This window comes from Accipiter gentilis, chromosome 11 (assembly GCF_929443795.1).
Source record: "Accipiter gentilis chromosome 11, bAccGen1.1, whole genome shotgun sequence".
Taxonomy (NCBI): domain Eukaryota; kingdom Metazoa; phylum Chordata; class Aves; order Accipitriformes; family Accipitridae; genus Astur; species Astur gentilis.
The window spans coordinates 36,973,060-37,000,586 of record NC_064890.1 but is presented as its reverse complement, the minus strand read 5'-3'; the positions used below and the strand labels follow the sequence as shown (position 1 = coordinate 37,000,586).

General features: G+C 38.5%; 1 protein-coding gene across 11 annotated transcripts in view; it reads right to left on the bottom strand.

The window, feature by feature from the left end:
• Positions 1-27,527, bottom strand: part of MON2 (MON2 homolog, regulator of endosome-to-Golgi trafficking) — a 121,973-nt gene that overhangs the window by 27,512 nt on the left and 66,934 nt on the right. For 2 of the 11 annotated variants that reach the window (XM_049813843.1, XM_049813844.1), the window contains 5 exons: positions 21,627-21,687; positions 20,193-20,316; positions 19,164-19,371; positions 18,260-18,342; positions 16,241-16,383 (listed from right to left, as the gene is read on the bottom strand). In XM_049813843.1, the coding sequence (XP_049669800.1) occupies positions 16,241-16,383; positions 18,260-18,342; positions 19,164-19,371; positions 20,193-20,316; positions 21,627-21,687 (619 nt within the window). Of the gene's footprint in view, positions 1-1,187; positions 5,919-5,996; positions 8,548-15,085; positions 16,384-18,259; positions 18,343-19,163; positions 19,372-20,192; positions 20,317-21,626; positions 21,688-24,608; positions 27,496-27,527 lie in introns of those variants that run through there. The other 9 variants (XM_049813848.1, XM_049813851.1, XR_007507645.1 and 6 more) reach the window with 8 other exon arrangements.

The window sequence follows — 27,527 nt, the reverse complement described above, 5'->3', positions numbered from 1 at the left end:
CTCCGCAAGCCTGGAACAGATGGGGCGGGGAGGGGAAGGCGGGAGGGAGGGGAGGGAGGGAAGGACGGACAGAAACGGCGGCGGGGGAGGGGGGAGACACCGCAGACAGACACCCCCCCCCCCCCCCCCCCACACACACACACCCGCCCCACCACTCCCCGACCCCCCAGCCCGCTCCAGCCGCCCTCCTCGCCCGCCCTCCGCGGAAACGGCGGCGGCACAGGACCTGCCCGCGCCGCCCCTCCCTGCGGCTCGGCCGCCACGCGGCCCCGCCAGACCCACGCCTGGCCCCGGCGCCGATCCCCATCCCGGCCCCGCCGGCGGGCCGCCCGCCGAGGAAGGGGGCTGCGCGGCGGGGAGGCCGCCCGCCTTGACCTCCCGCCGCCCCCGCCGGGCCCCGGCAGGCCGGTCCGCCCGCTCCCCGCAGAGGCGGAGAGCGACGGGCCGGGGCGCTCCGCGCCCAGCCCCGCCCCGCCGCTCGCCCGAGGACGCGTCGTGCCGCCGCCGCCGGGCGGGACGAAGGGGCCGGGGAAGGACCCCCGCCCCGGCCGCCCTGGCCGCCCCGGCGGGGAGGAGGGAGCCGAGCCCGCCGGCGAGGGCGTCGGGGCGCATCCCGGAGGGGTCGGGGAGGGGGAAGAGCTCGCCTTGCCGAGGCCGCGGGGCGGAGGAGGCGCCGGGCGGGCGCCGCGGCCCCGCTCCCGCCGCGGCTCCGTCCGTCCCTCGCCGCCGCCGCCTGTGTGTCCGGCTGAACCATAGAGATCGTTGAAGGCGGGGGGAGAGAGGGGCTCATCCGCTGCCCACGTGACTGGACGTGTCACTCACCCGGCCGGCGCCATCTTGAAGAGGGAGGGGGAAGGCTGCCCCCGGCTAGTAGTCAAGATGGCGCGGGACGGCGGCGGGTCACAGCCGGGCGCCGCGCCGCTGCGGCTCTCCCTCCCGTTCCCGCCGGACGGCGCGGGAGGGCTGTCACGCTCCTCCGGGGGGGATGCCGGCAGGGGCGGAATCCCCCGCTCTCGATCCGGGAGCCCCGAGCGGCCGCGGCCGGAGCGGAGCTCGGCGAGAGCGGGGGTGTCCTCGACCCGGGGCTTCTCCGGCCTGGGGCAGGCCGTCCGCCCCTTCGCGGCGGTGGGTGGCGAGGGGCGCCCGGGGAGGGGCCGCGGCGCCGGCCGGGGCCAGCGCGGCCGGGCCGGGGAAGGCGCCGGGAGCCGCAGCGCGGCACCGAAGCGGCACCGGGCTTTCTGGCTCCGTGTGTCTTCCAGTCACGGGGTGAAGGAGCCCGCGGCAGCTCCGGCGGGCTGCAGCCTGACGGTGCCCGAGGGAGGGTGGGCTGGCGCGGCGGCAGGCGGCGGAGGTAACGCGGCGGGGCAAAGCCGAGGGCGCTGGCTTCAGAAGGACAGGGCGAACACCGCAGTCCTCGGCTGCGGGCTTCGGCTTCGAAAATGAAGCCGGTTTGCACTCCAAAGCTTTTTTGTTTGTTTTTTTTTTTAAAAAAAAACAACTAGAAAAGCTGGAAGCTCTTTTAACTTCTAAGTGGGAATAGACCGCAGGACCTTCACTCCGTACCAGAAACTGATGGCAAAGAAATAGATTGAACTTCATTACAAATTCACAAGAGTTACAAACGCTAACATTTTTATCACTTGTTTTGGCCTTCACCACCGATACACCTTAGGAATAAATAGACCGGAAAAAAAAGCTACCAACACACAAGGGGAATTAGGTTGCAAAAGTTAAAAAAATTACTAACTTGGTTTACAAAGACCGTATTAACATCAGTGATGCAAAATAAGAAATAACCCAGCTTGCAGCCAGACCTCAAATGAAACACAATAGTCTGGGAGTTCCCAGTGCAAAACTGTCTACAACGCGGGTTGAGAATAAAATGCAATGCCTTTAGTGACAACTTGAACAAATCCGTAGTTGAGAAAGTCATGCTAGAAGGCAACCAAAAAGTTGCCACCCAAAGATAAAATACTTCATGATCATGTAGTTCCCTGTTTGTAAAGTTGCTACCTATATTGGGTATCAGGCACAATTAGATCACTGATTGCTTGTTTAAAAGACATTTAAACCAGTGACATTCTGTTAGAGAAAACACTCCAAGAGTTTCTGTATGCTTATAAAGTACATATGTTTTTGATACCAACTGACAAGTTAAAGAATGTTCTACAGCTAAGAAAATGGAAGCATCCAGTAACTAACGAGTCCTTTGCTTCTGGTTCTGGAAGGGATGGCCTGATCTCCTTCAGACCACCTTCTCTCAACTCTTGTTTTCCTCAGTAAAGCCATGTAATACTGTTTCTCACAGGGACAGTAAGACTTGTTTGTTCTGCTATTTGAGGTCAGCTCAGGAGAGGCAAAGAATTACAGAGAGATGGATGTGTCAAGGAAACGTATGCTCCATTCCTACTCAGTTAAGTTGGGAGTACACATGAAAACCCAATTCTGAAAAGAAACAATCTAAAACTGAGAAAGTTTTAAGTGTTTATTAAAAAAATAAAAAAGGTGGCAAACGCTAGATATTATCACACTTTTTTTCCTATCAAAAATTTCAGGTAGATTTATTTAAGATTACATTACAAAAAGTACTAATAGTGGAAAAAATCCTCCTTAGTCAGAATATTGGAAGTTTTTAGTTAATACTGGGTTGATTTTTACCTTTTTTTTTTTTTTTTTAAACCGTGCTCCCTTCTTTGCTGTGGCCACTTCAACTGTATAAAGCAACTTTTACACAAGACCATCACTATTTCATGTCTCAATGACTTGTTTTCCTGAATTAAGGTCTCTTATATTCATTAACACACTGAAATCCATCTTAATATCATGAGTACATTTAGAAAGTTTCTTGGACAAGGAGTTCACAATTTCCGTATGAGAAAAATCAGCACTTCTGGGTGAAAGTAAAAGGTAAATTTAAACCACGTCATTGGGATGAATTTAATTATTTATAAGAAGGGGCAGATAAACAACAACAGTAGAATAATGCTTCCTCTTGGAAGTTTGGTAAGTTTATTAATTGAAATATTTGTAGTCGATTGTGTATAGGCAGACGTTGTTATTTTTAAATTGGTATCAGATATCACTAAATACTAAGCAGATATTCAGCATACATCCCAATTTATTATATGGCAAATCAGAACATCTACACTGATATTTTCTTTTAGGTTTTGCATTTATCTACAAACTAGAAGTCCAAGAAGTTATTGAAGTAGATCCCGGAAAGCAGTGGAAAAGGAATTAAAAGGTCAGGAAGCGTGCAAGGCTGCAGATGAATGCAGGTACCAATCTGCAAGCTCCCAGACGCTAATGTTTGTTGGAGCCACCCACTTTGCTGATACCCTCATGCTGTCCCATACCCTGTAATGCAAAGCTCTGAAAGATTTTGAGGATTGGTGCCCGCTCTTAGCTACCTTCAGTAATTCAAGTCGTCTTTACTGAGAACGTGAATGTGCAGCGACTTTCAAAGAAGTCATGCTTACTAGCAAATACTTTCTTTTTTTTCCTCAGATGAGAGAAATTCAAATGCCAAAAATAGGCATTCAGGCACCAAGTTATAGGTATCAAAGCAACTATAACCTTGCTGACCTGAAATAGTTGGGTAGAAAGCAGTAGTTAAATGTTACATAAAAAACAAATTGTCTGAAAGGAGTGTACGAAAGTGTAGCAGGACTGGAAATATTTAGTTCAGTTTGCTGAGTTCATGAAGACAATTACGTCACGTACTCATCCAAATTGGGGAACCTATGGAAAACCAAGACAGATCAGTAGCAAGGAGAATTTAAGGTTCAAAAAAGATCTGTTTTCTACACCAACAGTAACTGTTGAGCTCTTGTCTCCATCTAGGTATTCAGACTAATGCTATGACTACAAGGCAGTCATAGCATGTCCCTTGCAGAGACAGGATACAACAAATAAATACTTGAATACGACCTCGACAGGGGGGAAAAAACAGCCAAGCCTCAGGAGTAGGCTCCTGCAAAGGACACGTAAAAAACTAAAAAGCAAACAAAAAACCCACAAAGAAAATGCTCCTAGGGGAGCTCAAAACAACTACAGCACCATCAACACACTGCAGTAGCAAAGTCAGCTGCATTCACTATGGCCACCGACAGAGATGCATCTTCTCCAGTTTGAGACATCTAAAGTAAACTGAAAAAAAAACCCCACAAAACACCAGATGCCTAAGCCTAAAGTAGTTGTCCTATGCACACGTAGCAAGAGCCAGCACTTCCACATAGCAACTTACATGACCTCTTTTAGGATGGAATGGATCTCTTGCTAGGCCTGGCTATTTGTCTTCCCTGACTGCAAATGGAAGCCAGGCTTGTTAGTCTTGGGGTAGAAGTCAAAATTCGGTACTGCCTTTAAGAAGTCTGATTACAGGAGGAATGATTTCTGTCAAAAGTGACTTGTTTTTAATAATGATTTAAATAAGCAGGGAAGTATGTTTTAAACCTTATTTTGCATCTGTATTTACCTCTCCTAAAATATTATTTTTATTACTTCATTAGCAATTATTTACATGTTCGTTTGCAATTAAATATAGTCATTGCACTAAGATTGGCAACCTTTTATAACTAGAAAATACATTTTACGTAGTTAATTCTATAGTTTAATAGATGCTAAATGGTTACATTTTATCAGAAAATGGTTGAGTATATTTTTTCTTGATTATTTAACACTTCATTTTGCATAGAGCTCTATTTGGATGCAAAGTAAAACAGTACAAAAAACAGCATTCAAAATAATTGCTTCTTAGATTGATCTGCTTTAAATGTATTGGATACATTCATGAAATACATCTTGTTAACAAAGAGGATAGAACTGATTGTTTCTGGCTGGCACTGCCTTCAGCTTTTAGATAGATTTTAGGTAGATTTTACCTTCACAGATCTATCCTATGTACGTAATGTAAAAAAACGCTAAGCTTTTTCAATTCCTATTCTGTTTCCAAGTTTGAACTAGTTGTTTGAATTGAGCTGGTTAAAGTGAAATTGAACTGCAAGAAGCAGCTACTGCTATCAGACTGTGGTTTAGCACTTCAGAAACTTGCTTCCTGATTCTTACTCTGCAAAGAGGAAGGGGTTTGTGCTACTCCATTCATCAGTTCAGTGCGTTCTCTTTAAGAATTTGGCAACACATAACTGCTTAAAATTTTAAGAGATTATAGTGCATACAGCTATAACAGAGGTTATTGATCTCATATTTTAAGAGAAAATATTTAAATCAGTCTTTTCTAAAATAAATGTTTATCTTTCCTCATTCGTTCTAGGGCAGTACTATATGCAGACTCTGGGGCTCATTTTCGTGGTAAGGTAGTACTATATTATGCTACAGCACCAAGCCCTGAGGCATGAACAGATGTTCAGTAAGTAGATCCGCAAGTAATAGTTGTGATGTACTCCAGAAACCAGTTCTTTGTACATGTACATGCCAGCAGTACTATGCAAATAATATTCCTGTCCCCTTCCATGTTTTCTCATGAGAGGCTGATCAAAACCAGACTGTTCTCCGTCCTTTTTAAAGGTCCTCTGTTGGTGGCAATCCAGTTTTGGCTGCCATTTTTCTATGGAGCCTCTCAGTCCCTCCCCCCATGACCTGGCATTATTAGTCTCTGATGTGACAGGGGAAAGAAGTGCGTGTCTTCTGGCAAGGAAGCCAGAAACATAAGCAATTCCTTGGCAACTTCAATAGTTCCAAGTAAGAAATAGTTAACATTAAAAACAACAGACCCGGTGATGTCAACTTTCAAGTTTCCAACAGTCTCTCATCCTCACCAGCCTCTGCAGTCTTGAAGCTGTCAACTTCGGAAATATCACTGGTCATGGAGACTCATGCCAAGTCTAAGGCAGATATTCTGTACACAGAGAGCAGCAGTTATGATTCCAGCCTGAAGATCAGGGTCGTCAATAACAAAACTGCAAAGATGCCAAACAGATATCTGACTTAAAAGGAATTTTCTTTCTTATTTTTTCTATTGGCAATCCCCTCTGAAAACAAAACAGACCAAAAAACTCTCAACAGCATTAAACTGACAGGTAGTATGGGCTGAGGCGTTAAAGTATGTTTCAACATTGCAGTATTTTTGATTGAAGAAAAAGATGGTAGCTGTGTCTAATGTCCTCTCCATTAAGGAACATGCTTCAGGTGAAAAGAGGATTATGGTGCTGACAAACGAGATTCCTGAAGAAGTTCTTAAGGTAGGCATCTGGACCACCAGGGGGAATAAACATGTTAACACAGAGAGAAAAGCTTTTCATACTGATTTTAAAAATAAGCTTATCTGAGGACTCCTCTAAACATAGATAATAAATTCGAGCAATGAATACTCTCACCTGTTGGTGATGAAATGCTGCAGTTAGCACAGTAAATACACAGGTATCTTACCCTTTCCAGCAAATCTGTTTCGTAATCAAGACTTAAATGCTTAAATAAGGAGCTCAGAAATAGAAGGATCAGGTTTTGGCATGTTAACTGTCTAACTGATATGACACAAGGACTATTACATTCTGGATCAGAGAAGTGGATGGTAACTAATGCATTGTAGTTCTTCTATTTGATGCCTTTCACAATGCGACACAAACCCCCTGTTCTGTTGGTAATACCACTCAGTACTATTTTTATTGCAAGAATTCCATCCAGTCTTTAATATACACCTTAATGCTTTAAGACGTAACATACATCGTTAGGTGAAATCTAACAGAGTAGAGATCAGGTGTTTGATACATAATGGAAAAACGCAGATTTATTTATTTAAATAAAGTTTTGACTGGATGACTTAAAGACAATTAACACAATTATTGTATAGATTAAATGTTATAATATCAAATTATGGATTATGCACTTCTAGAAATGGATCAGTTGAGAAAGCCAATATAAAATGTTAATTTTTAATTGCTTAAAAGATATTAAAACTTGTTTTATACTTCTATTATTAGAAACCGTTGCAAAACATATTTTCAGGTCTAGTTATTGATGGTGTTAATGACAGCTGTTTGCACTGACAGCCATTTTAACACTGGAGCAATTTTCTAAGGAAACCCATCAAAGCTGTTTTGAAATTAAGTCTCCTATTCTAGAAGGCTAGGACAATTAAATGGAAAAAGCTAACTGCTGCTTAACAGCAGCATCTTACAGTCATCTTGATGAACTGCATTCTCTTTTTTTGGAAAACCATTTCGCCAGTTGAGATGTTGAGTTATAATCCTGTTTGCTAGCGTACCTGTAATACATCTGTCAATTTGCTACCATTTAAGTAAGCACACTCTCTTATCCTTACATTGTATTCAGAGAAGCTACACGTAGAGTCTGCACACTCTGACCTTGATCAACTAATACTTGCTTTTAGGGTCTTGTCTGCTTGGCTAGACTCTGTTTCCCTGGTTTGCTTATGAAAGAGTCATGTGGAAACAGCATCCAAAGCCTTGCTAAAATCAAGAGTTAGCAACTAGTTCTTATCCCCATCCACAACATATGTCACTTTTTCATAGAAAGAAATTAGACTAGGTTTATGTGACTTGATCACAGCAAATACTTATCAGTTGTTACGCACGTCATAGATATCTTGCTGATACTAACAGCAGATTTTGATTTTTACTTGTCAGAAAAAGAACTAATGTCAGCCCAGTTGATTTCCATCTTCTCCATTTTGTCCTTAAAAAGTTCAAGCACTGGTTTTGGGGTTTTTTTCAGTTACCTGGTACTTCTCTTGTTTTACAATAGTTTTCAAAGATGATCCTAAAAATGCTGAAGTTCCTCAGATTAGTTCTGCAAATACCAGGAAGAACTTCTTCAGGCCCAGTCAATTTGACAACATGTAAATATCTTCTATCCTGTTTTCCTTTTTCTAGGTAAGCTTCTTCAATGTTTGTCACTCATACCAGTTGCACAAGCAATACACTGGCAGTCGATTTTTGACTTTTTGGATTAGTAATCCCTATTAACAAACCAAAAAATTCAACGCACAAATTGAAAATCTGAACCAAACTTGATCACTTGTGTCAATAGCCATCCTCTTTTAAGTAGTCAGCACTTTTGTTAGCGCAAGTCTTTCACTACTTATGTATTTATTCTCTGTCAGTTGACAGTTGTATCTCATCTACTTTCATTGCTATCTGTTTACTCTGTTTTTTGGTGGCATCTGAATTTCCACCTTCTGTAGGCCTCCCCTCCTTGTGTTTGAAGTCAACGAAATTCCTCATTTAACTGAGTTGGTCTCTTATTACAGCTAGTCTCTGTCTCCTGCACTGGGATATACTTTCAGTCACGACCTTCACCTCTCCAAGGAACTGTCTTATCTCCTCAGTTCCTCTCTTACCTCAGACTTGTCTTCTGTGAGATCTTACCTATCAATTTTCTGAAGTCTGCCTTCCTGAAGTCCAGCGATTTTTATTTTGATGTTCTCCCTCCACCATAAGAATCGTGAATATTTCACTATCTTTCTTACACAAGTTGCCTTAAACCATCCAGTTTGTTTCCTTACTTGCTGCTGATGTAGTCATTCTTGATCCCAGCAACTGGTTCCTAGAGGGTATAACATTGTCTGTCCTAAATGAGAGAGCAGTCATACTTTGAATATGATAAATCTAAACACAGCAACTTGGCTATGAAACAAGATTTACATTTGATGAGTTCTTAAAATATAACACAACCTTCATGTGAGGAAAGTATTCTTATACAGGAAGCATGCTTACATGCTGGTGCACAGGTCCTACTGAAGCTCTCTGTTTGAGAAGCTCTTTCCTGAGACTTGAGATAAACTGAATACTGCACAGACCTTACTCACTAAATTTATCCATAACCTGCAGCCAGGAAAAACTGTCCATATCCTGTTAGCCTTGCAATAGAGCAGTAATCAGTGAGGTCTCAGTTTACATCCCTACCTAAGCATTTTGTACCTAAAGATGCTAGAGATGAAAATTCTGAATCACGCCTGCATGTGCAAACACTAATCATTAAAAGAGAATGGGTTTTTGTACCAAACCAGACTCATAATGAGCACCACACATTATCTTAGAATATTTTATCCATAAAACTGGAAGGCATTCCTGAGAATTCTTAAGCAACACAATCTCAGTTCACCATGCTGAAGGGGGAAGAAAACTGTTATTCATTGGTACCACACAAGCCACATTTTCATAGCTGATTCCTTCACAACAATACAAACTATAACTTTTTGTGATACTCCCCTTCCTCCTTGAAAAGTGGCATGGAGAACAATGACAGAATGAAAGCTTAGAACAGATGGACAGAAAATACACAGTGTATTTTATTTTCTGAAGTTTCTGCATCCCTGGAAACTAGAGGTGTTTCGGTAACAAAAATTTCTACTGCAAATTTATTTTTGAGAAAGCCATTCTTGTATATTCAAAATTTTTAGTGTGGGCTTTTCAGGTTCCTTTCCAGCAACAGAGCTGTGCTCTCGGACAGAGCCTGGAAATTATGAGTATTGCGTTAGATTAGCCCAAGTTTAGATCCCTCAGGTTCTCATCCTTTAATTTTAGTTGTGTTACTTTTTTCATTAATGTCTTTTTTTTTTTTTTTTAAGCTAAATTTTTAATAAAACACTGCAGCTTCTAGTGAAGCATTTTTAATTATTCTTTTCCCAAAGAACAACCTCATCTATTTACAACCAATTCTTAGCACTCTCTGTGACAAGGCTGCTTCAAAATTTGGCTTTTTATATTGGTAACACTCAATAGTAACAGCCAAATTCTTAATCAAATGTTTCTAATGAACATTAGACGTTAAAAGAAACCTAAAAGACCCCACTGGTATGAAAAAAATGCACATTTTCAAAACAGTCTTCTATAATGGAAGATAACTATATTAATCCTTCATGACTTCAAAGGACAGAAAGAAGAAAGAATTATTTTCTGTATGTCCCTTGTAGACTTTCCACTGTAACATACTGCCCATGGGTGTTATAAGTACAAGAAAGCACTGCTCAATCATCCAGTTCTGATCCAATCTGAAGATTCGTACGATTCGTTTAGCTGATTTTTAAGCTTCAGCTATCATATAAAGCTTCCCTCTTCCTCACCACTTCTATATTCATCTAGCACCAGCTTCCTCTTCCTGCTTTTCATATAATTTCACCATTTTGGGTGAAAGACTTCTGTGTAATTCAAAATCTGAAGACATCCTTTCTTTGCACATCTCTGCCGTCATCATTATATCTGTATTTTCAATTAAATAAAACTTAAAGGCTGTAAGAAGCAAAGAAATTTTTTAGTTCTGTTGTATTTCTTCACAAAGAATGAGCAGCCTTGTCTGATACACTGTTCAACATTCAAGAAGGTAATACTGCAACTGTAATACTGTTATATCAGTACTGCAAAGCACACATTTATAACTGAAACAAACTTGTGAACCCTAAAGAGTATTTACTCCCTAAATGAAATTGTGTTCTACATAGACTGTTAGAATCATTTTTATTGGACTTGTACTTGCCCTGATATGCAAAATACTGTCTAGACAAACAGTCCCTGCTCCCAAAACTTAAGAAAAGCACACACAACAGAGTATTGTCAGAAAACAGGGGTGGAAAATCCAGGGAGAAAAGAAGAACAATGGCATATGTGATTATTCCTCAGTAAACAGTGTCTTAAAGTAACAGATCAGATAGCAAAATAGTAAGTGATAATGTAGTAAAGGTTAGTAAGTGTTTACAGTTAAGTCACTTGAAGAGATCAGACAAATGCTTGTTAACCGATTCCCATCTTAAGCCAGTCAGTAACTAGTTTGGACAGACAAAAAGGAAATAAAATGTCTACCAGATTGCTCCTTAGTGGTAAAAGCTCATCATAGGACTGTTCTGTAGAGCTTAAGCAACATTCATGACTCAGCAGTAACCTGACTGCTTTCTCTCTAAACAACAAAAAAAATAATGCAACATGTATCTCTAAATTTAATTTTAAAAAATCAAGGAGAAACCAGCAACTATTTGGTTGAAATGAATTCTTGCTTATGCTCACAGCTTATTAAGTCCTCCTGATCTGAACAGTAAAATGAAGAAATCTCAAAGAAACAAAGAATTTTATAGTGCTACATTTGGAACAACTGAAAATGGTCTTAAAAGTCCAGAGGAATAGCACATATCCTTTTCAACGGAGAGATGATGTTCATGCTTCAGTTGGGCTTTTTTTTCATTGCTGACACAGGTGTCTGTCAAGCAGCAACAGTTCACTCTGCTTCCCCAATAAATGTTTAGTCTTCCACTAGATAGCCAGTCATACAGGATAAATAACTGCTACAGGAGCCTTAACTGCTTGCATAAACAAAAGTGTAACTTTATGGCCCAATGCCTAAACAAAATAGGAATTGCAAAGAATTTACTTTTTATTCCACATGATTGTAGAAGATGATTATAAACTGTAAACACTGTTAATACTTTTACTTGATTTATTCCTATATAGTTTATTTCACACATAGCAAATTTCCAAAATAGTATTTTCAAGAAAAGCAAACTAGAATTTCTGTAGATCTTCCCTTATAAACAACATTAAGAACAAGGCTAAACAGTATTCTACATTGCATGTTACAATTTCTTTCGGGTGAAGAAGAAAACAGAAGAACCCCGACTAGAGTTGCTAGTTCACATTTTGTTACAATAAGCAAGGTCTCAACTAAATTTATGAGTCCTAGGGCAGATAAAGTGAACTATATATGTAGATCTATATTCTTTTGTCAGAACAAGTGAAACTTCAAAAACACTGGAAGAAGAATGTTGTGAGTACAGCGGCATATAAAGGTACTATAGAAGAATGCTTTTGTCTCAACTCCAATATAAAATCATTCCCTTTTTTCCCCATGCATTATCATGAAGTAAAAAACAAAACCGAACCAAACAGGAAAAGAAAAGAGGATAACAGCAGAACTCACTGCTATATGTAAGGACACAGCTGGAATATCCTAGCATTGTCATCATGTAACCTGAAATTAACTTCCAAGAATTAGCAAGATATTCTAAGATACTAGTCTGAGGCTATACAACTGAGGAAATTCCAAAGAATTAGACATGGTAGACCATGGTCTTTTGAGACAGCACTGATCATTTATTTTTTTTCCCCTTGTGAAGTCAAACAGTAGAACCTCCACTGAATACAATGAAATGTGAATTAAGCTAACTCACTGCTTCTGTAGACACTGCACAATACCTTAAAATTTACATTTTTAAAGCACAAAAAGTTACTGGAAGTTATTATCAGCTAATGTTTCAGGAGGAAAGTCTTTTCACCTATGCAGAAGTTCAACTAACTACTTTTTTAAAAATTTGCTTTTCTCAGGGAATACAAATATTCTATCAATTAATATTTTGCTGATGGAAATTAAGTGATGTACATGTACAGATGTAGGCCATGTCTGTGCACTAGTTTAGATCCCAGTTTAAACAAAACCTGCGCCCTAGGCTGCCTTACTTGTATCTTTCTGACACACTCCACTCTAAACAACCTTAGAGGCACGTGGCAGTACCTACAGTCGGAATGTGCACCACTCGCAATGCAACTGTGCCCAGCAATTCCTTCTTTCACGTAAGGAGCCTCACCTTATTCAGGAAGATTCAAGTTGAAGGTTGTAGAAGATGCCTGCCCACATAGGAAATGAGTGGCAAGCTGCATATTTGAGGTGAACAACTAGTGAAAGACACAGAACTGCGCCATACAGAAAAAGATGAGGAGAAAACAAGCTTTTTTTTCCCCCAAGAACAGTAGTATCCTGAACTTCTAAATGAATTTCTGTAGAATACATTGATGACTAGTACTCATGTTTGCCATGTGCTGAGGAAAATAAAGGCATTAACCTCACTAAAAACATCTTGCCTGAAGGGTTCAAAAGGCCAGCTATAAGAAAATTTGCCGTTTGGCATGAAGAAACAACTCAATCTGGGTGAAAAAAAGCCAACCCTATCTGCAGAATATGATGATAAACTGCTTAAGTTGCACAGATGTACTCCTACTTGCTCTTTAAATAACTACAAGTGACCATGTATTTCATGTGGCTTAATGTCCAGTAATGTTCCACAGTTCACCAATAAAACAGGTGGGAAAGCAGGCACATGTAAAAGGGAACAAAACAGATGTCCAGTTAAATAAGGATCACTGATGATAAGCAAATAACCACTGTAAGTTACTTCTAGGAATAAGACTTTTTATAAGAAGTTGTCTGCTTGAAGCATCTGTTTCTTTTTCTTAATCAGAGTTACTATGTAGTCTTAAATCCTTGTATACATTAAGGCAATGGTCATGGCATTGAGACACATAAGTTTTCCCAAGTCATCAAAAATCTTGATATGAACCTTCTAATAATCTGTAAGACACTCATATTTTCTCTTTGGATTCCCAATCCATGTCTTTTTTAAAGTTGGGGAGAAGAAGAAAAAAGGTGAAGATTGTGGTTACATTCAATAAGCAATTAATGCTCCTCTTCTAACTTCCAGCTGACATATTTCTATACAGTCATCTGTACCCCTTTTCTACCTGATTTCAGTGGCACAGTACAGACACAATCCTGAAAATGTCCACGTTTTACTTCTCATGACTAAGCAACCCTACAGACTTGAAAACAACTTGGATGTGCGTCTACACAATAGGTAACATCAAGTTAAATTTCTTCAGGAACAAGACTTACCTTGTTAGAACATGTAAGAATGTGAAATTTAAATATTAAGAAATGCTGTTTGCATCAAAGAAGCCCTAAGAAAATTTAGCAAAAAGTACAAATAGAAAAAAGAAACTGATACTTCCAAGTTGGAAGAAATAATGGAGCACTGGACAAGAAGGCACAGTAAAGGCAATAATTCTTACTCACAGACAAAACTAATCAATGAAAAACTTCTAAACTAAGAAGCTTTGGTTTTAGTTCTCAAACTATTTACACTAAATACAAGAAAGTGGTTTGATTATGGTCAGCCTCAGCTTGCATGTCCAAAACATGCCTCAAATAGCACAGATATTATTAATTTTGTAATTAAGAGGAAAGGAAGGCAAGTTAGCTCATTGGTATTTTATTTCAAAACCTTTTGATGATGAATGTCCATAGGTGGTAAATTTTCTAAGTTCTGGAGTTAGGAAAGACTTATACACCTCCTTTTGAAAAACAGATAAAGCTGAAGAATTCCTTCATTGAACAGAATGTATCTGTGTTATCACCAAAAAAACAATTAGAATCTAATTGGAAACAAACTCACCTTCAGTTTGGTCTGCACACCTCTTTCCAGAAATTCTGGTTAAGATAATACATTCTAAACCAAATTAATGCCCATCTTTCCTGTCCTACCCTTTGTTTCTTCAATGACCTCATAGAGCTTGACTTATCTTCCACTAATTAGGAGTGCAGTTGCCAGGTTTTCACTTTCAGAGTACGGATAATATTGTTATCTCTATGTGGGACCCAGTTCTGCAGTATACTGGAACTGCTCCTCCTAAGGAGCTATTTTGACATAAATTCTATTAATGAGAAGCATTTGTTTCCTTAATGTAAACTATGTGTTCTCTAAAAACTGTCCACGCTTGACAATTAAGTTCCATGCAACTTTGGTCACAGCAAGCTGTTCAAAGCCGTGCTGGCATAACATTATTCACACAGAGTATTTCTAACCCTTCATCACACCTTCAGCTTGAAGCTCCTACAACCTTTACATCTATTCATATATACCGATCAATCTCTCTTTAGCCAGGAAAGTGTAAAGCAAACAGATATAATACCATTTCTTATGCATGATAATCTCTTTTAATATCTACAAAAGACTTCAAGGAACAAAAACCTAAAGGTAAGCTCTGAAATCAATAGAAAGGCACCTGTCTCTTTTTTTTTTTTTTCCTTTTTTTTTTTTTTTTTTTTTTTTTACATTTGGCCTTTGTGCTTTCACATCAGAGATTAAAAATATGTGAATACAGGTGAAACATTATTGAAATAATAATTAATTAAATAAGAGTTTAAGTGCTAAGTCACAAACTTTAAAAACAATACTATCAAAAGTGTTTTGCTTCGATTGTGTATTATGTGAAACATTCACATTTACTTAATGACAACTTTTACTGCACTTCTAAATGAGTAGCTATCTTCAAAAATACACTTCCCATGATTTTATATCAGACACAGTTTATAATTAAAAGAGCAGAACAATTTGTTTGGGTTGAAAAGACATTACAAAACAAAGCACTTAAAATTATTGAACAAAATATTACAGCCAGGTATTTCAGATATTTGAAATCACCTTTCTTGGGTCATGATTCAAAGACTGTGATACCTGCCAAGAAGGTCAAAAAAGGCTAACAACCCTCAAATATGTATTTTTTTTAAAGCAAGGCTGCAACTACAAACATGGATAGAGTAGAACAAACATCTTGAAACAAATATATTATGAAGTGAGGTATGGTAGTGCTGAAGTGCTACAGTGGATTTCTGCATATTCAAACTTACTTCAGGTCAACTACTTTGAAGTTTGAGATCAGCAGACTCTTGACTGCTTGCTGCAATCTTTTGTCATATGACCCTTTGTTAGATGTCCAATGGCCACAGAGAAGATACATTCAATTAAGCAAAAACTAATAACATGATCAGATATGAATGAGCATATCTGGCAATTTAGAAGGCAAACTGTAAGTAAAAAGGCAAGCATACAACTTATTCATAATAAATACATTTTCAAGCATTTAACATTATCAATATTTTAAAAAGAATTTAAATAATAAATGCAACTATTTTATACAGAACTGTACCATTTATTATACACACAAGTATATCAGTTCCCTTTGTTTACAAAGGCTGGTTACAGATATATGGAATGTTACAGTACCATCTTGCATAAAATTTTAGTACAATTTGTACTTCAAAAAAAGGGTGCAAAACACCAGCCTAATAAATCTGACTGAATTGAAATATTTTTAATTACATCATTAACACATACACAACAAGCTGTACATAAGCCCACTTTTCAATCACCACTTCAAGATACTGTAGCAAGTACATTAGATTATAAATGATTCCAACTATTCAGTTAAATTTATTAAAGGTTTGCACTGCTACTCACTCTGGAACCTTTGAGATATAGCCTGTGTTCATGAATTACTGAGCTCTTGTTAGTACAGTTAAAAGGCAGTCAGCACTGGTTGCCAAAGTACTAGTCACAAGAGATTTCCTCAGAGAAACTTCACCCAGGAACAAACATTTTTGGATACTTTTTCTCCTTCAAGAATAAAAAAAAAGTTTTATGGGGTCAAGACTCTCCATTCTGTACCTTGGATGCTGGTGGGTGCATGAAGTCCTTAAAGGGAACCAGTGCCTCTTTCAAAGCAGAGCACACTTCCGAGGATGAGCAGGTGATACATTCTACTAAAGTTGGGTACAGGGCAATAACTTGTGCCCATGTGTTAGCATCAACTGCAACGAAGAAAAGAACAGACTGAATCACTTACTACTGTCCAAATTCTTACAATGGATTTTTTCAATACCTGTAAAAATAAGGGCACATTTGGGTGCCTAAACATAGGTACCTAGTGCTATACAGACACTACGACATCTGTACAGGGCTCTCAGATATGATGTAGGATTTTAGCAGGAGACCCATACTCTTTTTTTGCAGCAGCAGCAGCTGGAAGCCAGATGGGATATCCATAAAATGGCGCCACACACCTGTGTTTCTACATATGAGTCATTCACTGTGTTTTCTGGATGAAGAACTGACAAACTGAAGATAATACTTTTATTAAATCCGCAGTCCACATACATTTTCTGCCTACTTTTCTAAGCTATTGATGGAAAATTGAATTGGACACACATTTCACTTTTGGAAACTTGTCAGCAATGAGGCCTTCTATTAATTTCAAATCATTCCAGATTATAAGAGCTATAGAAAGCAAAGGGAGAAACACTGGACCAAGACAGAAAAATATCCATGGTAAAGCTTGCCAGTCCAACAAGTGAAATTAAACACTGCAGCATCAATCTTATTTATTACATCACTTTCTTGCTTATCTCTGTTTTAGCTCTGTTTTCAAAAGAGAACAGCTGATTTCAGACATTAATAATTTTCTTAAAGAAATAAAATCATTAAAAGCTAGAAGAAGTGGGAGTAAAGTGATTCTCTACTTTGTCCAGTGGCTCTCTTCATAAGGAAGCATGCAGGAGGTTTGGCAATCACTGCCACGTATGGACCAGGTGAAGAATTTCCCTCATTGCAGAAGAGGGATGTGGGGAACAGTCCAGCTGAGTTGGCTACTCTACCCCTCTAACAGAAAGGCCCACCAAAGTAGCACTGCAGTTGCCTTCAGGGTTCGCCAAAAGGCTTTATGTGACCTGGCAGAGTTCTGCCCTCAGCCTTTTGCCATCAGCCTTGGAAACCGCATTATAAATCTGGCTGCTCAGTGATGCTGCAAGTGAGGCACTGCCTCTTTCAGGAAACCACCTGCCTATGTTTTTCTGGAAAGGCTGGTTTCTTTGTTTGTTTCAGGATTGAAAAGTTCTCTTCTGTTCCTCATAATATCAAAAGCAGGGAGGTAGAGGGAAGTAAGTGTTGTATATGCAATTCAGTCAGAGTTTCAGAGTCCAATACAGCTGGTTTAACTAAGACTCCTGACTAAGTTTTCTGGTGGGAACTCTTTACGCATACAGTAGGTGCAGCTTACAGGAGGAACAGGACACATGATTATATGTGAAGTTATGGTCTTCATTTAATTCAGCCCTTCATATACATCTGTCAACCATTTACTTGGGCATCAATGAGCTAAGACATCTTTCTCAATGCAGGGGACAGGAGGTACTAGAGCAGGAAGAGAGGGAAAGCAAGACTGCACTAACAGCCTACCCATGCGTTTAACTTGTACGCCCCTTTAATTGCAGAGTGAACCTATGTGAACGTGATCCACAGCAACCTATAAAGGTATCATGAGAAGAAAAAAAGATCTAGCAAGACTACATATATTTCAGAACTCTATTAACATTTTATGGAAGGTTTTCTATTGTTTGTTTTTAGAAGACATCAAGGTCTATCTAATAAAAGACACCATAAATTGAAGTTTTCTATTTTATTAAACGTATCTTGGGATCTTATACTTTTAGGTATACTGGAAAAACTGTGGGGTTTTTTTTTTGGTCTACCTGCCACCTACATATACACAGAATTACAAAATACTACATCTTGGAGATCACACTTTTATTTCAAATTTGTGTGAAAATTACTGCAGGAAAGAATAAATGTGTCTTTGTGGCAGACATAAGCTTATCTTGTTTAGAACCATGTTGTTTAACAATAACTTACCATTTTCAGGTTGAGTTTTTTTAAGTGAATCTATGAGAGTACTGACAGCTTTTAAAACAAAGATGATTTCTGTTACTTGTTGCCTACAAAGGGAAAAATGCACAGTCAACTACTCATTTTTGTCTCAAGAATGTTAAGTTTTCTGTGAAGCTTACACAACATGAATAAACCATGTAATGGAAACAGCTGCAATGAAGCCTACCAAAAAAAGGATATTTAGAGATTAAGGTTATCATTTGTCCTTAACTTTCCCACCATCATCGTTGTCTCAGCTAAGATAGCTTTAAATTTGATACTGGAAACAGGAACAGCATACACATATCAACCTGAAAATATTCATGTATGTGATTAAGTGTAACACAAAAATAATCAATTTCATCATTCGTGATCAAAACCTTCAAAAGTTAAGTGAAATTTAAATAAGTTCCCATTTTAAAGAATTTCCTAGTACTTTGGTCCATTTTTCTGTTTCAAGAACAATTACTTGAGTAATGATTCACAATGTTGCTGTTTGGATATTTTATCTTATTTTTGAGGTGACTCCACCTCTCAATTTAGAAACTATACATAGCTCTACTGGGAATAAAAGGAAACCAGATTTCAGAAATATTATGTTATAGATATCAGAAACCTTGTTTCAGTAACGGAAAATGATAGTTACTAAGTCATATTCCTATTGTCTATGTAACAGGACTGAATACAACCATTATTATTTAAAGCTTTTTCAACAAAAAAATTAGTATCAACATTTTCTTTGAAATGTCCTCCCCACAAACACTTCCCTGGCTTTAAATTTCACCCCCCTCCACACACTATTTTTTTAATCATTGAATGATATTGTGAATGCAACCTTCTCCTCAAAGTACTAGTAATACCTTTCATTTCCTAAAGACAATGTACCTACCGTGGAAGAGGACATTTGCCACTCAATCTCTCATCTTCTATGTAGCGATGCAATACATCCTGTGACCTTTTCAAGAGCACAGAAAGTGCCATTCTAGAGATGTAGCCTTCCTGAGGAGTTGTGACTTTATTACTGAATGAAAACTGGAGCAATGTTTCAAAACACACCTTAGAAAACTCCTCTCTCATTCGAATATCTATTTCGGCTTCTGTCAAAGTAAAATGTCATATTTAATTGTGTAGGGTGCATGCCAATACAGTAAATGTTGCATTTCAATCAGTTTATTATAATTTGCAAAAAGGTTATTGCTCCTCTAGTATTAAAAAATATTAACAGTGATAAGAACAAATATTAAGAATACATTCTAAGAAAAGGTGACTGTGCAACAATCACTATAGTTCCAAAAATAAAAGATAAAATACGCAACACATTCAGTTACACGTCACCTCCTTGACATTGCTTTAATAATAAAGTATACAAAATCAATTTAAAAGCCCCAGCAACCCCAGTTCTGCATCATAAGTACTAATATTTGGTACTGTACAATCCAAATATTTTTCTCTGTAATGGCTTATGTCCATTTTTTCATCTTTCCTAAAAAACTATAAATGTTTTTTCTTAAAGGCAAAGAAGGTATCTGGTTAGGTACACCATATAGTTACGTTAAGGTAATTTAATTTTTAAGAACAGGATATTATGTCTGTCTTACAATTGCCTGAAAATATTGTTAAAACTATTTCAGCTGGCACAATGCAAAACAGACTATGTAGAAAGTATGAAGTAACGTAAGTACAATATTATATATGATACTGACCAAGAAGTAAGGAAATAATTTTTTAAAAATTGCAAGGAATGCTCAGCAAGTTCCATGAAATAAAATAGAGTTCATAAAAACAAGCCAGATATCAAACAGTCTATACTGAATACATGCCATGGAACTTCAAGTTTTTATCAGAATAAGTACTTTCAACATTTTAAAACTTTCCAGTAGATTTAAACACCGTATCTTTTGTCATTCAGGTACCATACCTGTAAAGGAGGATGACTGAGAATGTATTGAGCCTTTATTGAGCATAGTCATTATTTGACCAACAAATTCCTTAGGAATAAAATTAGCATATGGCAGTATCTCTGTGCTGATAAGCTGCACCACCTAAAATAAATTAAATGTATTTATATTGGTTTTCTGAATATTAAAGTTGTAATTCTAGTATGAAGAAGACAGAAACATTAAACAAGAGACATGCCTAATGAAACTTCACAAAATCTTCCAGTGCTAGCTTTTAAAATTTGCAGATATGTCCAGAATTGTGGTCTTGCATGTAACATTAAACCCAAAATAATAAACTCCCCACCACACTTTTGTCAAAGCTTCTGAAGCAGTTATCACTCAAATTTCTACTGACATTTGAAGTATGTTCTTCAAATTGAATTTATGGTTTTGAAAAGAGAAGATCCAAGATTAGGAATCTCTCTCTCCCTCCACCCGATTCAATATCGTCACTATGACATTAACATATATAGCACATGCTTACAATGTGACATCTGAAAAGCAGAACAAGTGAGTTAATTATCTAAACAAGCTTAAGGCAATGCACACTAAGTGAAATGCTTTCTGCCCTTGGTCTTGATGCTCCCATTCAGGAACAAAGTGGGTTTAGATCTCCATAAGTCAGCGCATTAGATCTCCAAGTTCTGCTCACTGCAGACAGAACCGCTCCCGCTTTTCATTCAGACATCTTTGTGTCCCAGCTGCCACTCTAGAGATGACAGGCAATCAAACCCACAGGTACTGCTACGTCTTCTCTGTAACTCTTCTCCTTTGTACCCCTCATCCCCAGCCTGCCACATCTCTTTGTCCTGGAGTGAAAGGGGACCAGTCCCTCTTCATTCCAAGTATCATCATCTCTGAATTTTCTTTGGCCTTATCCAACCAAACATGATCGCTTTTACAATTATAGCAGTCTCTGTACTGCACAAAAAGACATCATTTCTTCATTTATGCACAAGCTTTTCAGTATTGAGAACACATCTAGAGAGCAACAATGTCATTGCTGACTGAATGCTCCCCCTCAACACAGAAAGAACTCACTTTAGGTTTAATTGTCAGCTTCCTCTGTAGTTTACAATTACCTGTGTAATTGCTTGGCAATAACATAATAAGGAAGAATCAGGTAATGGGTTAGAGGCAGAAACAGATTCTAGTTTAGCCACTTCACACTGTTTTGAACTTGAGTGGACAAGAAGCAGTTTTTGGCATGCCGCTTCCTACTTTTTGCATAACGCCAAAGCAGCCGAATACTGAGCCTCTGAATTTCCTGTCTTGCTTTCAAAAAGGAAAACAGTACCACAGAAAAAATAATGAATGGGTAACCTTTCAACAAATTATTTCAGGACCAAATGCAATCTGTGAATGTCACTATCTTGTTTTGTTTGACAGTATATCTGTTTTAGTCTCCTTACCTCAACATCAATACTCTCATTCTTCTGAAATTCTTGAATTGAGAGATTATCAGGAGGTGTACTAAAAATGAACATACTACGTTATACTTTGAAATTCACAACACATATAAGGAGATAAATATGGAAAAATGCATTACATTTAAAGTTATTACATGCATCAAGTTGGTACTACTATATGGTAATAATTAACATTTTAGAATAAAATCTTACAAATAATGATGATAAAAGTGATTTAAAGGAAAAAAGTAGTAAAACACTAAAATTGAAGAGTTGCAAGTCCTTAATCAGGTCCATCAGTTGTATCACCAACACCACTTTTAATATGCATCTCAAAGTAATCTCTCATCTTACATGTGCAAAAGTTACAGTATCTATTCAGATGAGTCTGTGAAGGTATCATCAGGGGATCACAGTTTATTACATTTTACTTTTTCTCTCACGATGCAAGATAAGATGTATATTGATTTTCAGCAGTACATCTATAAAAAACTTAATTTTAATTTTACATTTTCTTAAGTGAAACACATTTTTCATTAATGGGACATTACTTTGTCTTTTTCCTTGATAACTGGAATGATATATTTGCTCTCATTCTTAATTAATTTTATGAAGAGACAAACCCATTTTACAAACAGTAATTCTGAAGATACTCAGAACTTTCTGCAGTTCTTCCATTGTATACAAAAATGTATTTACAGATGAAATGTCCAAAGTGATTCAACCATGAAGATTACCCAATTTACTCAAAACTTTATAAGATCCTACCTTACCTGCTTGTAAATTTGGAAATCTTGTACCATTTGATTGGATGTTTTATGCCATGCAGTTTTCTCTGGTGGAGTTTTATCTCATTTATTAAGTCCTTCCTTGTACTTACTGGACTACTCTTTCAGTAAATTAAAATTTCTTTCCTTTGCTGGATTATGCTTCTGCTAAGTTATTGGGCCAAGTTCCTCAGCAGGACAGAAAGAGTAAAGGCCTCCTACTTAGACAGCAATCAACTACTTCAGCTGATATGCCAATGTCAGTTGTTTTAGTTTGGATCAGACATGGGCTTTTCAAGTTAAACTTTTAGACATACCCATTTATAAACCTTGGTTCATGTCTGGTCTTGGAGTGCATAGAACTGGATTTATTTTCGATGAAACTAAACCAAAAAACCTACTCCAAGCTCTCATAGATGCTTGTGTGACAAGAAGCCAGACTAGAGCTACTCTGAAAATAAAACACCCGAAGTGAGCATTCTGCGGGCGATGGCTCCTTATTGTGAACTGTTTCGCTCTACAGATCTGCTTCTACTGCTCTTTGAAGGGGGGGGCACAGAATCAAAGAAGGTACTTCACACAATAGTTAAACTCTGAAGTACCTTGCTTATAATCCCATAATCATAGGATTGCCTGCTAAAATCTACACAGATTAAACATACAGTTAGCAAAATTATTAGAAGAAAAATCAATTATGAGCCAATGACAACCTTTGGAACAAGAACTTTCTGAGGTACGTAAATCGGGAAGCTGAAGGAGCATATCATGAAAATATCACTATGTGGTCACCTTGCGCTTTTCCTCAGCTAGCCCACTAATCCAGCAGACACAGCAGACAGGCCTAGATATAGTCTGTTCTGACTTAAATTATGCTGTTCTCATTTTTCTGACACAGAGCAGAAGTCAGAATCCTCATGCCTATGTCTCTCTGAAATTTAAAGACAGTTGCAAAACTCACTGGATTGCAGGTTCAGTTTCTCCATAGTGTCTGATTTGCACTAAAGGTAACATGTTACTAGAGCTAATGGAATAACTAGTAGCATTAACAACAAAAATCAGAGACAAGGCTCTATAAAAGGTCCGTATAATTTCATATATTGCATTCTCTCCTTTTCCCATAGTTTTACTTTTTGTCTTTTTAAAATAACTATATAACATCTTCCAGCTGAGGAACAGTTTGGAAATTTGACCACTTGAAAGGAATAGTTAGAAATATTGGAATTAAGATTGCCTGTGGTACTTCAACTTGCTGCTGTTGTGTATGATGCATCTTAAATTAGACGATGCTTTTTTTTTTTTTTTTTACTCCAGAGAAACCATCTGATTAAGTACACAGAATGGTCACTGCTGAGAAGGAAGGAAAATGATAGATTCAATCTGCCACAACATTCCCCGCCTAATTTATGGCGGAATAGGCAGATGCAAGGAAAACAGAGCTCTGGACTGAACAAGGAACCAAGCTGTTCTGTAAGCAGAGGAATCAGTGCAGCATTGTAGTGACAAGCAGACTGGCATCCTCTGGCTTATTCCCAAACTCCCTCCCCAGCCCCCAGCTTTTCCTCCAACCCATGTCCCTCCCCCCGAGGAAACAACAGACATGTGGTAGGTGGTTCAGAGCTAAGCACGTGCTCACTGGCAAGGCAGCTGCCAAATATACGATTGTGGACCTATGCCAGCCTTGTCTCATAAGGGTACTCATCTGGGCCTGTCTTCTCCAACCCACTGACAATTTTAATGAAAGGCTCAAGAACTTTAGAGGCTTCTAAATCTCATTCAGATCTGGTTAGTTTAGCTAACAGTTGGGGGTTTTTCCCCAGTGCTCCTGTATGATGTTGACCAAGCCAAATAAGACAGGCTTTTTTCCAAGATAGGCTTTTTTCCCCCCCCATCTTCTGGGTGCTTAGCATGAGACACCCAAAGTTCAGTTTACACACCTACAGCTAATTTTCAGTTTTGACAATTATGACAGTATGTACCAATGTTCGTGCTTGAAAAATAAATATATCTCCCTTCCTCAAAGGGATTTTATATAGATAACTTCACCCCTGTCCATGAAACACTCAAATGTTACGTGTATGACTAGCAAAAACCCAAAGAAGAAAATACGAAATACCATATTTATTCTTGGTTTGTGTGGTAAGCAGTCAGGAAATTTGGAGTTATATATTGAAAACAAAGAATAATATATTTATTATTATTATATATTCTATATATAATATAACAAAAAATAAAATATTAAGTAGCTCTTCAATCCGTACCTTTGGTAGCACATAAAGAAGTTAACTATGCCAAACATTTAAATAGTAATGTAAACTATTATCATGCATACAAATGCAGGTCATGTTGAAATACATGGGAAGCTTTCATTCTAACACTTCCTAATTTACGACTGACTGACTTTCTGAGCTGAGGTTTACTTTAAAGAGGTGTTAAGACCTTTCTGTCCAGTCATCCATATCTGATCTGCCATATATGCTACATACTTGTTCATGTAGCACATTACTCCCAAGTAAATAGATTTTTGTAAGGTGTCTGTATGAAACATCTATCTAGCGGCCAAAAGCTTTGCTGGTCTGATGCAGTACAGCCAAACTGTACCAGAAGGGTCAAAAGCCGGGGAAGGTAAGCGGCAGTGCGATGCAGACTGTTGCTATGTGCAGGCTGTCCTAGGTACAGAGCTCCCAGCCGCTGCCCGCTGTCTAGGGAGGGCTTTAGAGCCTCATAACAAAGAGCTAACAGCTACCCAGAATCCTGCTGTGCACAGCAGCACGGTGCTCTGAAGCATCTTTTTGGAGAGTATTGATTTAATTCCCTCATGTGAGCACAAACTTCTGCTCTAGTAAATTATATATACACACACATTTGTTGAATTTTATTTTATATAACATCTTGACATGCTTCCATGAAAGCCTCTGGGAAAGAAGAATGATATGAAATAATAAACAGAGCAGCCTCTTACTAGAAGACAGCTTTGTGTAAACTAAGTTACATGAAATGTATTAATTTTTAAATGTCATTTTGATTCATAATAAAAATCAAGATTATTGAGCCTCCTGAGCTGTAACTTGCTTTAACAAAAAAAAAAAAAAAAAAAAAAAAGAAAAAAAAAGCTGAAACCTATTGGTTGGAAATTGTTAATTCTCTATGACAGTAACACTTTCCTTTTTCATTTACCTGGGCTCTTTTGGCTATATTTGAAATTTCTTGATGTACAAAGCTGCAGAGACCATTTCTGCTGTGCTTTGTACTTTTTAAACATCAATGAGCATCTCCTCTCATTCAGCCCCATAGCTGGCTTGAAATCCTGTTTCTGTCTAAAAGACAGAGGCAAGACCATGCAGAGGAGGTTCACTATTTTAAACACAAAGATTCACAGAGCTTTAATTTAAGGGTTCTAACCACAGTGACCTCTTGCCTAACCAACGCCAACTCAGTTTCACTGGTGGAAGCAATATTAGGCTATCTACCCGTGCGATTTCTAGGACCACAATGATTAGAAGAACTGTAAGTTAGACTATAAAAAAGTTTAAAATGTTGATTAAAAATTTAGAACATCAGTGAAATAGAAAGAGTTTTATCTTTCTACTCTATCCTCAGCCAGGTAGAGACTTGGAGAATGTACATACAAAAATGAGACAGTATGCACTGGGCTATTTTAATGAACAAAGCTAAAGGGAAAAACTAGCCAAATCTGTTATGCAGTGTTGCTAGGAGGACTGACTGCAGAAAGACATTAGCAAGTTTTACAGAGATGCAGATGTTTCATATTTAGAACCATCCCAGCAGTGGTTCTAAATTCTTCTAAGCAGTCAGCTTTGAAGAATAAAGGTTTGAAGAGCAGGTACAAAAGGAAGATATTTACCTAGCTTGCATGAAGCCTGGACAGATGATAGCATGGAACATGTAAAACATTAAATAGTGGAAAGTGTGGATTATGAAAACGTATACAGGAGTAAGGAAGAAAAGTAAGTGTCTTTGTGACAAAACATTTCAGTTTGCTTGAAGCAGAGAGCTTAAAAAAAAAATTACAGAATGCCAGCATAAGAAAGTCAATTTTCAGTTCTAACTGTATTCAGGTCTAACTGAATACATCCAACTGTATTCCTGCCACAAGGGATGACATGTTGGATAATGGTAAAAATCCAGATAATGCAGTAATGCTGTTACTGTGTCTCACCAATAGCCTCTTGGGGTGTCTCTGAATTGCATCTTCCAAATTCTTTGCGCTCCAGAACATTTTCACTCCATGCTGGTCTTCAGCAGTGTAGCCAGATTTGTACACTTCTGCACCTGACTTAATAAACCCCCTGTCCTGCCTGGCCTATTTGCAGGTTGGAAAGCCACCAGGGGTGACTGGCTTGCAGTCACAGTAAGCCACAGTTATGGTCAAGCAGGGTCACTAAACCCAAGTCAAGTTTACAAGTCACTAATCTAAGAGCACAGGGTGCTCTCATCTTCTCATCTGTGGCTTGGTTAATTGATTTTGGCAATGCGGACAAAAATCCATGTATTACCAAAAGTTTTAAAAAACCACAACTCATTGTTAATATAAATAAATCAGTGAACACATTGAAAACCAGTTCTTCTATCCCCTAGCTGGCCTAAAATAAAGGACCAACATGGACAGTTGGAAAGGAAGGACATTCCCATTGCCTTCTCCTATAATATGAAGGTTGACATGCACCTCAACTCAGTGATAAATTTTAGCTGTTACTTTCAAAACAGTGAATAGGTTCTCCTAAATTACTCTGGAATAAGACACCACTATGATTAACATGTATTTTCTATCAGAACTATAACAAAGAAAAAAATAATCAAAAGAACACAGTAAATTTGAAAATTCTGAATTCAATTTACTTAGAAACAGAACAACTACAAATGTAAGAGACCGCCTATACTGCAATTGCAATCCATGAAAAGCCACAATTTAGAAAATTTTAACACAAAAGGGACAGGTTGCCCTATTTGCCAAGGCTAGTTTCACAGCATCTTGCACAGAAGTGCAAAGGACTTAACCAAAGGAAATCAGAAGAGAATTACCTCAACGTGGGGAACTTCCACAGCTATCTCTAGAGCCCTCCTTGCATCACAGCGAGAGAGGCACGCTTCAGGAGCATTGTGAGGGGGAGGAGGAGGA